This window comes from Bubalus bubalis, chromosome 9, assembly GCF_019923935.1.
Source record: "Bubalus bubalis isolate 160015118507 breed Murrah chromosome 9, NDDB_SH_1, whole genome shotgun sequence".
Taxonomy (NCBI): Eukaryota; Metazoa; Chordata; class Mammalia; order Artiodactyla; family Bovidae; genus Bubalus; species Bubalus bubalis.
This window is the reverse complement of record NC_059165.1, coordinates 30,474,478-30,488,085: the sequence shown is the minus strand read 5'-3', so window position 1 is coordinate 30,488,085 and position 13,608 is coordinate 30,474,478. Positions and strand designations below refer to the sequence as shown.

The window sequence follows — 13,608 nt, the reverse complement described above, 5'->3', positions numbered from 1 at the left end:
AGAGTACTGGAGTGGGGTGCCATTGCCTTCTCCACCCTGGGAAGCTATGTAGCCCCAATTCATGGCAGCTCTCTGACTATGAGCGTTCTTAACAAGGTCACCTTGGGCCAGCAACTTTAGCCTCTCTCTGTTCTGGATTCACTAAAAATAAAATAGAAGAGAAAAAAAATTATCTCAGCCCTCGCCTGTTTCAACCCTGACATCTTCTGGCTGTGTCACATTAGGCAAGTGATTTAACCTCATAAACTTTATTTTCTTGATTGGTAAAATTAACTTAGTAAGTGTAGATTATACTATACACAGTAATATTGTTTTAATACGAGTAACCCTCAAAAAAAATAAACCACATATCTTGGAACCAAAAAAATATTTTCTCTGCTTGTTAATTCCTAGTTCTGGGGCAGAGACTGTGTTGGTATGTTTCTTTTTAATTATGGACGTGATTCCCATTGCCAGGATGACTCTTTGTGACCTTGCGGACTGTAGCCCTCCAGGCTCCTCTGTCCATGGGACTTCCCAGGCAGGAATACTGGAGTGGATTGCTTCCAGGGGATCTTTCCTGCCCACAGACCGAATCCAACCTCTGTTACATACCCTGCATTGGCAGACAGTTTCTTTACCACTAGCCCCACCTGGGAAGTCCATGAAGTTTGCATACCATTTGATTATACTATAAATGCATCTTTCAAAGGTTCATACTCTGTTTTAATCAGCTTCTTATTAACATTTTATTTCTCCCCTAAATCCTTTATTTTCTCGTATTCTTTTCATACTCTTTCTTCACTTTTGCCTTAAAAGTCAGTCTTATCCTCCTCACCAGTAGCTACCACTCCCAGAAGGCACCCTGGGTTAGAGCCAAGAAATCAGGGAGCAGGCAGGGACTCCAGAATTTTAGGTAGACTATACCAGCCCCAGAGATCTGGGCAAAAGAAACTTACTTTAGAGAAAGCTTCTCTGAAGCTTTGAAGGCAGCAATCAATAGCACCACCCAAATGAGCCCACACTTCAGCATGTCGGCTTGGATCCATAATTCAGAAATGCAAAATGTTACTCCAAGACATAGGTTGAAGTTCACTAAGCATGTGAATTTCAGTGCATTATCCTCTGACAAATAATGAAGGACAAAGCTCAGAGTAAAAAAGAACTTAATTCAAGACTTCTAAGAAGGCGTTCCCCCTAGATAATGGCATACAAAAATAACTAAAATGCCTTGATTCCACCACTGTAATTTATAGAGCAGATCTCACTATCTAGATAATGTGATAATTGTTACACATCAATAATCATAAATAGAAATGAACTGATAGCATGTCTTAGCTGAATCTTTGCTGTGAATTGACTGCCTAGAGATGTAGGAAGCCAGCAGCAATGAAGAATTAGAAAAATAGAGGGTAGAAATCATAGGCAACCCAGCTCTCTTTATTCCTATGGCACACTGCAAAGTCTTGTGCTGCAGGAGTGATTTAAAGAAATAACAGTTGTATTAAAAAGGAGGGGGGAAATAACTCCACCGTGGGATACATTCCCAATTTTGTTTTCTCATCACAAGCAGCTTGTACCTTGTGGTCATCAACACACATCGGTGATTTTAAAATAGTGTCTAGGAAGGCCTGAAAGAAATCTTAGTCTGAGCTAAGATAAGGAAAGGGAATTGAACAAAAGAATTATTTTCATAAATTAGTTTTCCACTTTCAAAAGACTCTAACATTGTGGTTAGAACCAGCTAAAAATGGAATTCATTTGTTAGGCAGCCAGTCGCAGGCAATTAGGGCTGTCAGTGGGACAGTCTAAACCCTCCTGAGATCATCAAAGGGTCGGAGTGGAACCGCTGGGGGGATTGCTAATAGAAAGGGAGGTGCTTGGAGAGAACATCCCTCCAGTTTTCTGGTCACTTGGGATTGCAGAAGTCAGTGCTTTCCAAAAATTGAACGGACTTGGACAAGATTCTGGCACAGAACAGGTCAGCTTTATTACCTAGTCCAGAAATTGGGAGAGTGTCCAGGAATCTGGATGCCTGAGAACCTCTCTGCCTTTGCCAAATTGCCCAGTGGCTTGAGGGCCAACAATACAGCTGCAGACCTGCCTGGTAGGCTGGAACCTCAGTGCAGAAGTGGAACTTCTCGTTCACCCATTTCTCTATGAACTCAGGAGAATTCAGGCAAAGGGAGACATGTGCATTCTCTCTCCATGGATTTTGAGTAGACTATTGTATCATGTCCTTTGCTTTATGGGATTTCCCCGAAGGAGCTGGTTGAATGCTGGCATCCTTGGGAACATTCTAGTTACTATGATCTGGATAGAGGAAAGGTTTCTGCCACAGGGGCCAAAAGTGGAGAGGAATTTCAACCACGTCCCCCTTCCCCTGCCCAAAATCAGGGTAGCAGGAATTTGATGTAAGAAAAACATATAGTTACATGGAATCCAGAATCCAAGATAGTTCTGCTGGAGAAAATATCTCTCATATTCTCTTTTCCTTAGGCTGTCACAGATTGTGAGAAATTTTATTTTTAAAGGGCAACTAAAAGAAAAACAAACAAAAAAAAAAACCAATGTATGTATATGCCCTGGCCTTGTTAAAAACCTCTGTGTGCTTCCCTTCCTCCCCATTCCCCATTCCCTCTGTCATCCCAGCCTGGAGGGAAAAAGTAACATTGCCTTCCTCCAAAGCCAAAAAAATGAAATGAGTAGGCAGATGGGGAAGCTCTCACCCGAGGATAATACTCTCTGTGCCAGGCTAAGGCACAAACATGAGTGATGTGGGGCAGCCTAGAGCTCCGGCCAAGCAAAAGCCAAGTGATGTCAAGAAGCGGAGTGAGGCCAAGAGCAGAGGGACTGTGCCCAGGGGACCCCATTGCCCAGTAGAATGACTGAGGACACTACCCATGGACCTCAGCCCAGACTGCTCCTCAGGGAAAGCCAGCACTGAGGCACACCTCTCGCCCACAGCTCCCTCTGATCGTGTGAAGCCAGCAGTTCCCATTTGAAAGTCTTCTCCTTGCCTTAGGGACCAGATGAGGATGGGGGCGTGGGGAGCTTTGGCAGAGAAGGGGAACTTGTCGGCGATCCCCACTGCCTGTCCCCTTGTTCTCCTGAGTATGGCTCAAAAGCTTGTGTTTCTCTTTCTCTCAGTTTGGTTTCTCTCATCCGAGGCCAAGTAGTAACTACAGATGGGACTCCCCTGATTGGTGTGAACGTGTCTTTTGTCAAGTATCCAAAATACGGCTACACCATCACCCGCCAAGATGGCACGTAAGTAGCTTTGTGGGGCTCCACTTACTTAGTATTGAGGCTGCAAAGAGACAGATGGTGCAATGGGCTTGGAACCACGTGCCTCCCCCTTGCAGACTGGGGGGAGACCCACCAGGCCAGATCTCGAGGGAGAATCCCCCCGCCCAGATATTTATTTTTTGGTATGATCTCAAAAATGGAAGATAACTAGAGTAGCCAACCTCTCCAGGGCTTCAGGCAGCCATGCTTTTTCCACGGCACGGAAATGCTTTTCACTCTGTGTGTGGGGGGAGAGGAGGGGTGTATGTTGGGGATAAGGTTCAGGGTGGCAGAGTCTAGAAGCAAAGGAAAGTAGCCCTTGGAACCTCACTCCTATTTTCTTATAAATCAAAGGCCATGCTGGGTGACAGGGATCCGCAGGCCTCAGTGTCCTGTGGTGAACCCCTTCTACGTTCATCTGTGACTTTAGGAGCGGTGGTGTGTTCGCTTCTGTTTTGAGGGGGTGGGATGTAATCAGGGAAGTCTAATTAAATACATTTAGCCTTCACCCTGCTGTGTGAAGGAGGCAACCTTACCCTATTATCTTCTGATTGGAAACCCGCACCCGTGCAGCCCCCACCAAGATGAAAGCGCTGTCATTTCCTTAATCCGTTGGGCATGGAATCGCAATTTAGAGAAAAAGATAAAAAGAAGAAAAGAAATCTATAGGAAGGGGAAAACACGCACCCACCCTGGCCTTAAAACACACACAGACACACACATATACCACACGCTACTGTATTCTATTTCAAATCAAAGAGGAGACTGTGGCTGTAAATCTGATGCAACACTTTTTCTATAAAACTGGAGTCTGGAAAATCATAAACAAATCATGTACTCTGATTCTCGTCTTTTCTCTGGTGAAGAATCTGGTCTTTTTTTTTCCCCTAATGTCCTAAAATAGGCTTGTGGGTAGTTTCAAAAATGACCAGCCCACAGTAGCCCTATCTTCCTATTTCCATTTGTGAGACTCAAAGAAGGCATCTGATGATTCACATCAAATTCTTAATATTCACCAGGTTTCTGGTGTCTTAGATCTTATGTTCCTGCAGAATGCACTAGGCCTGTGAGGGTGTACTGTACAAGGCTACTTAGGCACTTGTTCATGCTCAGAAGCCAGCGTTCTTGCCCTGTGAGTCCTGTGATAACACCAGAGGAGGTGTCTGAGTCCTTGGTCTGCTGTCTTTCCCACCTCACACTGCCCCATCCTTCCTCGCTTCCAGACTAATTATCACCTAAATCCACTTCCCAGATCATGTATCCAACCTCCCAGATTGGTGATTCTTCAGCTTGTCCAGGTAGCAGAGCCTGGAAGTCACAGGATGTGTGTGGAAATGCTCCAAGGAATCCCACAATCTGGTGTGTAGTGCTGTGCGCCACAGATGTGGGTGGTTCGACTCTATCATCCCAAGGAGGAACAATGTCGCTTCAAAACATTTCACTCTCCTGCACTCCAAATAAAACACTGTCCCCAGCAGCGTGCATGCCCTAAAATAAAAATATAAACAAATTAACAGAATAAACTCTCCCACCATGATATTTACCTTAATACTCATATGCTCCCTGTTCACTCATTTTGTGTCTATTGAGAAACACCAAAACTGTTACCAAAATTGAATGAAGTCAGAGAGTCTGTATATTTTCATTGAGTTTTTAAAAATTTTTATTGGAGTATAGTTGATGTACAGTATTGTGTTAGTTTCAGGGGTACAGCAAAGTGAATCAGTTACACATATATCTCCCCTTTTTTTTCATTGGGTTTTTACTGTACTCTAGGAACTCTGCTAGGTGCTGGGGATTCTGAAGTGTGTGGAAGAGAGCACCACTGCCTGTAAACAGCTGAGATCCTGGTGGAGGAATAAAAGGTCAAATTGAGAGACTTCTCTCCATTGATTTCTTTCCTTTAACTGGGGAAGAACTACCTTTATTTTACTTCACTAGTAATAGATTTCCATCTAGCCTGAAAGAACAAGCAGGAATATAGTTTAAGAACAAGTGTCAAAAATATAAGAAACAGTAAGAACCATTTCATTCCAAATGCCAAATAAATTTGTGTGCTGGAAAAATATGTCAGAAACAAGGCAAAATGGATGAAGGAGGTTAAAAAGTCAAAACTTCTTAACCAACAAAGACCTACTGTTATAGCCCATGGAACTCTGCTTACTGTTACGTGGCAGCCTAGATGGGAGGGAAATTTAGGGTGGATTGGATGCGTGTATATGATTGGCTGAATCCCTTCATTGTTCACCTGAGACTGTCACAACATTGTTAAACAGCTATACTCCAATATAAAATAAAAAATTTTTAAACAGTACAGACTTCTAATAATAAAGTCCTGGAATGTATGTACAGTGTGGTAACTGTAGTTAATGATACTATATTGTATAGTTGAAAGTTGCTAAGACATATCTTAAAAATTTCAGCACAGGAAAAAAAAGAAATCGTAACTGAGCGTGGTGATGAATGGATTTATGGTGGTGAACATTTCACAACATTTACAAATATTGAATTATTATGTTGTAGACCTGAAACTAATATGGTGTTATATGTCAATGGTATCTCAAAAAAAGTTAAAGTTCTATGAAACCAAAAAAAGCAGTCAGAAACAGCACAGGTTGATGAAAAGAAAGCTTTCCTGAGCCTACAATCAAATCATTGTAACTCCAGTAAGTAGTAAAGATTCCTATTAGCCCAGCACAATGCTAAAGGCTTTATACCAGTAGTGAAGGGAGCATTTTCTGTAAAGGGCCAGATTGTATCTATTTTAGGCTGAGATGCCATATGGTTCCTGTTAAAGCTACTCAGCTCTGCCACTGTACCCCAGAAATGGCTGGAGAGAATAAGTCAATGAATGGGCATGGCTGGGATTCCCACAAAACTTTTTACCAAAACAGGTGGTGGGCCGGCTTTAGCTCACGGGGCTAGTCCGCTGACGTCTGCTCTGAATTCATGATGATATTTCATCCTCTCAGCCACACTGTGAAGTCGGTGTAACTATTCCCATTTCACAGATGAAGAAATTGCGGCCACTTGCCCACAGTCACACAACTAGTAAGTGGCAGAGTTTGGGCTCGCACCCAGCCCATCTGCTGACAAAGCCCGCTGTCTCCTCCTGCCTGCTCTGCCCCTCCACTGCCCTCAGCGCGAAGGTCAGAGCACCCACCTGGTCTGCAGGTGAGTTCAGCCCCTCTCAGTGAGCCCATTTGCCCCTCTCCAGGTTCGACCTGATCGCCAATGGTGGTGCCTCCTTGACGCTGCACTTTGAGCGGGCCCCGTTCATGAGCCAGGAGCGCACCGTGTGGCTGCCGTGGAATAGCTTTTACGCCATGGACACTCTGGTGATGAAGACAGAGGAGAACTCCATCCCCAGCTGTGACCTCAGTGGCTTTGTCCGGCCGGATCCGATCATCATTTCCTCCCCGTTGTCCACCTTCTTCAGTGCCACCCCAGGACAGAATCCCATTGTGCCCGAGACCCAGGTAGGAACTCCAGGTCCCAGGGTGGGACTCTCGATCCGGCCCTGACCCAAACCCACTGGCCAACTTCCTCCCACCGTCTCCCTCTCCTGGGGTAAGCCAGAAACTACTAGTAAGGGGGAGGGACAAAAAGTAAGGTCACAGTATAATTTATTGTCACTGGAGAGAAAACTGAATCTCTCCTGGACATTCCAGATGTTTCCAGATAGTTGTTCAAGACTTTGGCAGTCACTGGAGCTTTTAATAGAATAAAAACGATACACATATGTGCACGCCACCTGCAAATTGCTTTTTATTCCTGTTAGTCACAGAGATACATGATAAGAGGCGCTTTAATGATCTACATCAGTGTTACGACAGAGGGCATATTACATTATTGCTTCCCTGTTGCTTTATACCAATTGTCAGTGGAAGTTGCAGGTTCATATAATTACAGCCTCTTGTGGCCTCCTTGCATGCAACTAGCAATAAAGCCTGCTGTTCTTATTTACATCTTTTGCCAACAGTGTGGTTTTAAAAAGAAACACAACAGTGACCAAGAATAATTATTAATCCAAAAATCATAACCTCAGCCCCTTCGCCCCATCATGCAGGATAAAGTTGTGGTTGTTGGTTTTTTTCTCTCTCCTCAGCCATGGGAAGGGGTTCTTACACCCCACCCCGGTAAGGTGGGGTGCTTTGGTGAGGACGATAGCAGACGGGTAGCTGTGGGTTGCACGCAGCCTAGCGTCTGGGGTATGTTTGATGCACTGTTTCCACCTGTGTTTCCTCTCCTCCAGGTTCTTCATGAAGAAATTGAGCTCCCTGGTTCCACCGTGAAGCTTCGCTACCTGAGCTCCAGGACCGCAGGCTACAAGTCACTGCTGAAGATCACCATGACCCAATCCACGGTGCCCCTGAACCTCATCAAGGTTCATCTCATGGTTGCTGTAGAGGGGCACCTCTTCCAGAAGTCATTCCAGGCCTCTCCCAACCTGGCCTACACCTTCATCTGGGACAAGACAGATGCCTATGGCCAAAGGGTCTACGGACTCTCTGATGCTGTTGGTATGTTTCAGTTTCAACCCCTTATTGATTCTTGGATTTAGGCATGCATTAAATTGACAAGTATTTGTTGAATTCCTAGTATGTGCCAAGCACTTTTCCAGTAATTAAGAGTGCAGTGGTCCATAAAGCAGACACGAGTCATCTTCCAGGGACCTTCTATACTAGTGGGTATCGAGATGATAAACATAGACTGGGAAGAAAATTTCAAGCAGTGAAATGTGCTAATATGAAAATAAAAATAAGTGATGTATCCTGGGAAGCAGGGGCAAGCATGAGTGGGTGTTCATGGGAGGTTCTTCAGCAGGTAACATTTAAACAGAGACTTGAAGGTAAAGGAACCCTGTGACAAAGAGAAGAGCTGTTTTTGAAAGACAAAAATAGGCCAGCGTGGCTGGAATGTGGTGGACAGGGAGGCTGTGTGAGATGGGGAGAGAACTGGGCAGGGCTGGATCGTGTTCCAGAGTGGCACAGAACACACCTGGGGGACCAGGGGATGGAGCGAGAGGGCGTCTGAAAGCCACACGCTCTGTTTCAGGCTTTGCCTCTGAAGGATTCATGCGACTTCCTACTTAAGAAAGACCACCGTGAGAGAAGGGTCCTAAGTTGTCAGTCTTTGAAGAACTGTGAACTGTGGATTCATATCAACCCACCCAGTATATTTTCTTACTTGTATAAAGCTGTCTGGGATTAATTAAAATCCAGAATCCTGTATATTCTTCACTAATAGGCTTGTGGTTTTCAAGAAATGCAATAAGTTTACCAAAATAAGAAACCAGCAAACTCAGAAATGTTCACTGTAACTGGCCTCCAATGTTTATCAGACACTCCCTTTGTGCAGAGCTTTGTGCTAAATCTTTTGTCTTGGGTGACCTCTCACTAACACTGTCAAGAAGGCACTCTCATAATCCCCATTATCTACATGGGACAGGAGGGCAGGGTAAGCAAGCTACCTAAAGACACACACCTAGCGGGTTACACATGCTCAGAATATGGTCCTGTGGTCTGCTTTGTCAGGGAGTGGTTCAGTTCAGTTCAGTTGCTCAGTTGTGTCCGACTCTTTGTGACCCCACAGACTGCAGCACGCTAGGCTTCCCTGTCCATCACCAACTCCTGGAGCCTTTTCAAACACATTCCATCGGCAGTGCCATCCAACCATCTCATCTTCTGTCATCCCCTTCTCCCACCTTCAATCTTTCTCACCATTAGGGTTTTTTCAAATGAGTTGGCTCTTCGCATTATGTGGTCCAAGTACTGGAGTTTCAACTTCAGCATCAGTCCTTCCAATGAATATTCAGGACTGATCTCCTTTAGAATGGACTGGTTGGATCTCCTTGCAGTCCAAGGGACTCTCAAGAGTCTTCTCCAACACCACAGTTCAAAGCATCAATTTTTCGGCACTCAGCTTTCTTTATAGTCCAACTCTCACATCAATACATGACTACTGGAAAAACCATAGCTTTAACTAGATGGACTTTGCTCGCAAAGTAATGTCTCTGCTTTTTAATATGCTGTCTAACTTGGTCATAGCTTTTCTTCCAAGGAGCAAGTGCCTTTTACTTTCATGGCTGCAGTCACCATCTGCAGTGATTTTGGAGCCCCAAAAAATTAAGTCTTTCATTGTTTCCATTGTTTCCCCACCTATTTGCCATGAAGTGATGGGACCAGATGCCACGATCTTAGTTTTCTGAATGTTGAGTTTTAAGCCAATTTTTTCACTCTCCTCTTTCACTCTCATCAAGAGGCTCTTTAGTTCTTCTTCACTTTCTGCCATAAGGGTGGTGTCATCTGAGTATCTGAGGTTATTGATATTTCTCCTGGCAATCTTGATTCCAGCTTGTGCTCTTCCAGCCCAGAATTTCTCATGATGTACTCTGCATATAAGTTAAATAAGCAGGGTGACAATATACAGCCTTGACATACTCCTTTCCTGATTTGGAACCAGTCTGTTGTTCCATATCCAGTTCTAACTGTTGCTTATTGATCTGCATACAGATTTCTCAGGAGGCAGGTCAGGCAGGTCTGGTATTCCCATCTCTTTCAGAATTTTCCACAGTTTGTTGTGATCCACACAGTCAAAGGCTTTGGTGTAGTCAATAAAGCAGAAGTAGATGTTTTTCTGGAACTCTCTTGCTCTTTTGGTGATCCAGCAGATGTTGGCAATTTGATCTCTGGTTCCTCTGCCTTTTTGAAATCCATCTTGAACATCTGGAAGTTCACAGTTCACGTACTGTTGAAGCCTGGGTTGGAGAATTTTGAGCATTACTTTACTAGCGTGTGAGATGAGTGCAATATCACGGTAGTTTGAGCAATCTTTGGCATTGCCTTTCTTTGGGATTGGAATGAAAACTGACCTTTTCCAGTCCTGTGGCCACTGCTGAGCTTTCCAAATTTGCTGGCATATTGAGTGCAGCACTTTCACAGCATCATCTTTTAGGATTTGAAATAGCTCAACCGGAATTCCATGACCTCCACTAGCTTTGTTTGTAGTGATGCTTCCTAAGGCCCACTTGACTTCGCATTCCAGGATGTCTGGCTCTAGGTGAGTGATCACACCATCGTGGTTATCTGGATTATGAAGATCCTTTTTGTATAGTTCTTCTGTATATTCTTGCCACCTCTTCTTAATATCTTCTGCTTCTGTTAGGTCCATATCATTTCTGTCCTTTATTGTACTCATCTCTGCATGAAATGTTCCCTTGGTATCTCTAATTTTCTTGAAGAGATCTCTGGTCTTTCTCATTCTGTTGTTTTCCTCTATTTCTTTGCATTGTTCACTGAGGAAGGCTTTCTTATCTTTCCTTGCTATTCTTCAGAACAGTAATAAGTTATTGGAGTAACCAGTGCATTTATTGTCAACAGTATGTCAGGCTTTAGCCAATATCAAAATGATAGCTAACATCAAAAAATAGACTGAACACTATAACACACCCCATGTACTCCAATTTCTACCATTATCAACACATCTCGTTGACTCTTGTTTCTTCCTTACCTTCAGCTACTCCTCTGCCTCCTGTATTTTTCTGAAGCAACTCCCAGACATCACATCATTTCATTCATAATATATCAGAATGTATCTCTAAAAAGGACTTTGAAAACCTAACAACATCATCATTACACAAGGAAACAGAATTTCTTTATATCAAACAGCCAATCATCATTCAATATTTCAATTGCCTTATGAATATCTGAAAATAGAAGTACTTCGTTTGCTTAAATCAGAATCCAGATAAGATCTACCTTTTGTAACTGGTTGATTTCTTCTTTTTGTTACATATGCTTCAGATATAGAGCATTATTACTTGCCTTATGTACACACTACAAAGTGATCACCACTGCAGATCTTGTTACCACCTGTTACCATACCATTGATCCCCTTCACCCATTTGACCCATCCTCAACTCCCTTCCCATCTGGGAACCACTAGTCTGATCTCAGTATCTTTGCTTTTTTTTTTTTTTGTTCTTTTTTTTTTTTTTTTTACATTCCACTTATGAGTGAAACCATTCAGAATGTTGCCTTTCTCTTTCTGATTGGTTTCACTTAGCATGATACCTTCAAAGTCCATCCATGTTGTCACAGATGGCAGGATTTCATTCTTTTTATGGCCAAGTAGTATTTCCACTGTCTATATGTACCACAAGTTATTTATTCACTTATCCACCAGTGGGCACTCGGGTTGTTTCTGTATCTTTATTGTAAATACTGCAATAAATACAGAGGTGCATATATCTTTTGGAATTAATGTCTTAGTGTTCTCTGGATAAATACCAAGAAGGGAATAGCTGAGTTCTCTTAAAAAATTTAAATCAGTGGTTTTCCCTTTCATCTCTGAATTTTTTCCTCAGTTTTAGAAATAATTGACATACATTACTATGTAAGACATATACTATTAGCACAGTAGATTCAGCTAACATTTATCTTCTCATAAAGATAGAGCAAAAAAGGGAAGAAAAGGGGCAATTTTTTCTTTTTATCATGAGAACTCATAGGACTTGCTGTCTCAACCACTTTCCTGTGTATCATACTGCAGTGTTAACAACAGTCATCATGGTATACATTATATTCCTAGTACTTTTTTGCTTTCTTTCTAGTACTTATTTATCTTATATCTGGAAATTTGTACCTTTTTACCACCTTCATCCAATTTCCCCTTTCCCCACTCTCTGCCTCTGGGAACCTCGAGTCTGATCTTTTTCTATTAGTTTGGTTCACTTTGTTTTTAGGTTCCATATACAAGTGAGATCACACAGTGTCTTTCCCTGTCTGACTTATTTCACTTAGCATAATGCCTTCAAGTTTCATCCATGTTATTACAAATAGTAGGATTTCCGGTTCTTTATGACTCAGTAATATTGTGTATTGGAAAAGGCAATGGCACCCCACTCCAGTACTCTTGCCTGGAAAATCCCATGGACTGAGGAGCCTGGTAGGCTGCAGTCCATGGGGTCGCAAAGAGTCGGACACGACTGAACGACTTCGCTTTCACTTTTCACTTTCACGCGTTGGAGAAGGAAATATTGTGTATGTACACATATACTACATTTTGTGTGTGTGTGTATGTGTGTGTATACACTGCCATTTCTTTATTCATTCATCCATCATTGGACACTGTGATTGTTTCCAATATGAAAAGGATTGCTGTATATTCTTCATAAAGTGTTTAGAGAAATTCACCAGTGAGACCATCTGGCCCTAAGCCTCTCTTCACTGGGAGATTTTTGATTACTGATTCAATCTCTTTACTAGTAATTGGTTGTTCAGATTTTCTATTTCTTCCTGATGCAGTCTTGATAAGTTATGCCTTTAAGAATTTTTCTATTTCTTCCAGATCAGTTTATTGGTGTGTAGTTATTCAGAAGAGCTTCTTATGATCCTTTGTATTACTGTAGTATAAATTATAATGTGTCCTTCATTTTTTTTAAATTTTATTTTATTTTTAAACTTTACATAATTGTATTAGTTTTGCCAAATATCAAAATGAATCCGCCACAGGTATACATGTGTTCCCCATCCTGAACCCTCCTCCCTCCCCATACCATCCCTCTGGGTCGTCCCAGTGCACCAGCCCCAAGCATCCAGTATCGTGCATCGAACCTGGACTGGCAACTCGTTTCATACATGATATTTTACATGTTTCAATGCCATTCTCCCAAATCTTCCCACCCTCTCCCTCTCCCACAGAGTCCATAAAACTGTTCTCTATATCAGTGTCTCTTTTGCTGTCTCGTACACAGGGTTATTGTTACCATCTTTCTAAATTCCATATATATGTGTTAGTATACTGTATTGGTGTTTTTCTTTCTGGCTTACTTCACTCTGTATGTGTCCTTCATTTTTAATTTTGTTGATTTGAGTCCTTTCTCTTTTTTCCATAGTTAGTCTTATTAAAGATTTCTCAGTTTTGTTTATCTTTTCAAAGAACTGACTCTTGGTTTGGTTAATCTTTTCTATTGTTTTTCTGCTTTCTATTTTATTCATTTATGCACTGGTCTTTATTTGTTCCTTTATTCTGCTAACTTTGGACTCAGTTTGTTCTTTTTCTAATTCCTTAAGACATAGAATTAGGCTGTTTATTTGGGATCCTTCTTAATGTAGGTGTTTACTGCTGTGAACCTTCCTCTTAGTACTGCTTTTAATGCATCCTGGAAGTTCTGGTATTTGTGTTTCCATTTTAATCTGTCTCTTTTTATTTCCCCTTTAATTTCTTCTTCGATCTGTTGGTTATTCAGGAGAGCATTTTTTAATTTCCATGTATTTTTTAATTTTCCAGTTTTCTTGTTATTGATTTCTAGGTTCGTGCTACTGTGGTTAGAGAAGA

At 42.2% G+C, this 13,608-nt stretch overlaps 1 protein-coding gene across 3 annotated transcripts in view; it reads left to right on the top strand.

Annotated features, from left to right (window-relative positions):
* TENM2 (teneurin transmembrane protein 2) overlaps positions 1-13,608 on the top strand; it is a 1,791,425-nt gene that overhangs the window by 1,691,255 nt on the left and 86,562 nt on the right. For all 3 annotated transcript variants that reach the window (XM_044947351.2, XM_044947353.2, XM_044947352.2), the window contains 3 exons: positions 3,130-3,249; positions 6,485-6,746; positions 7,523-7,790. In XM_044947351.2, coding sequence (XP_044803286.1) covers positions 3,130-3,249; positions 6,485-6,746; positions 7,523-7,790 — 650 coding nt within the window. The remainder of the gene's footprint in view (positions 1-3,129; positions 3,250-6,484; positions 6,747-7,522; positions 7,791-13,608) is intronic.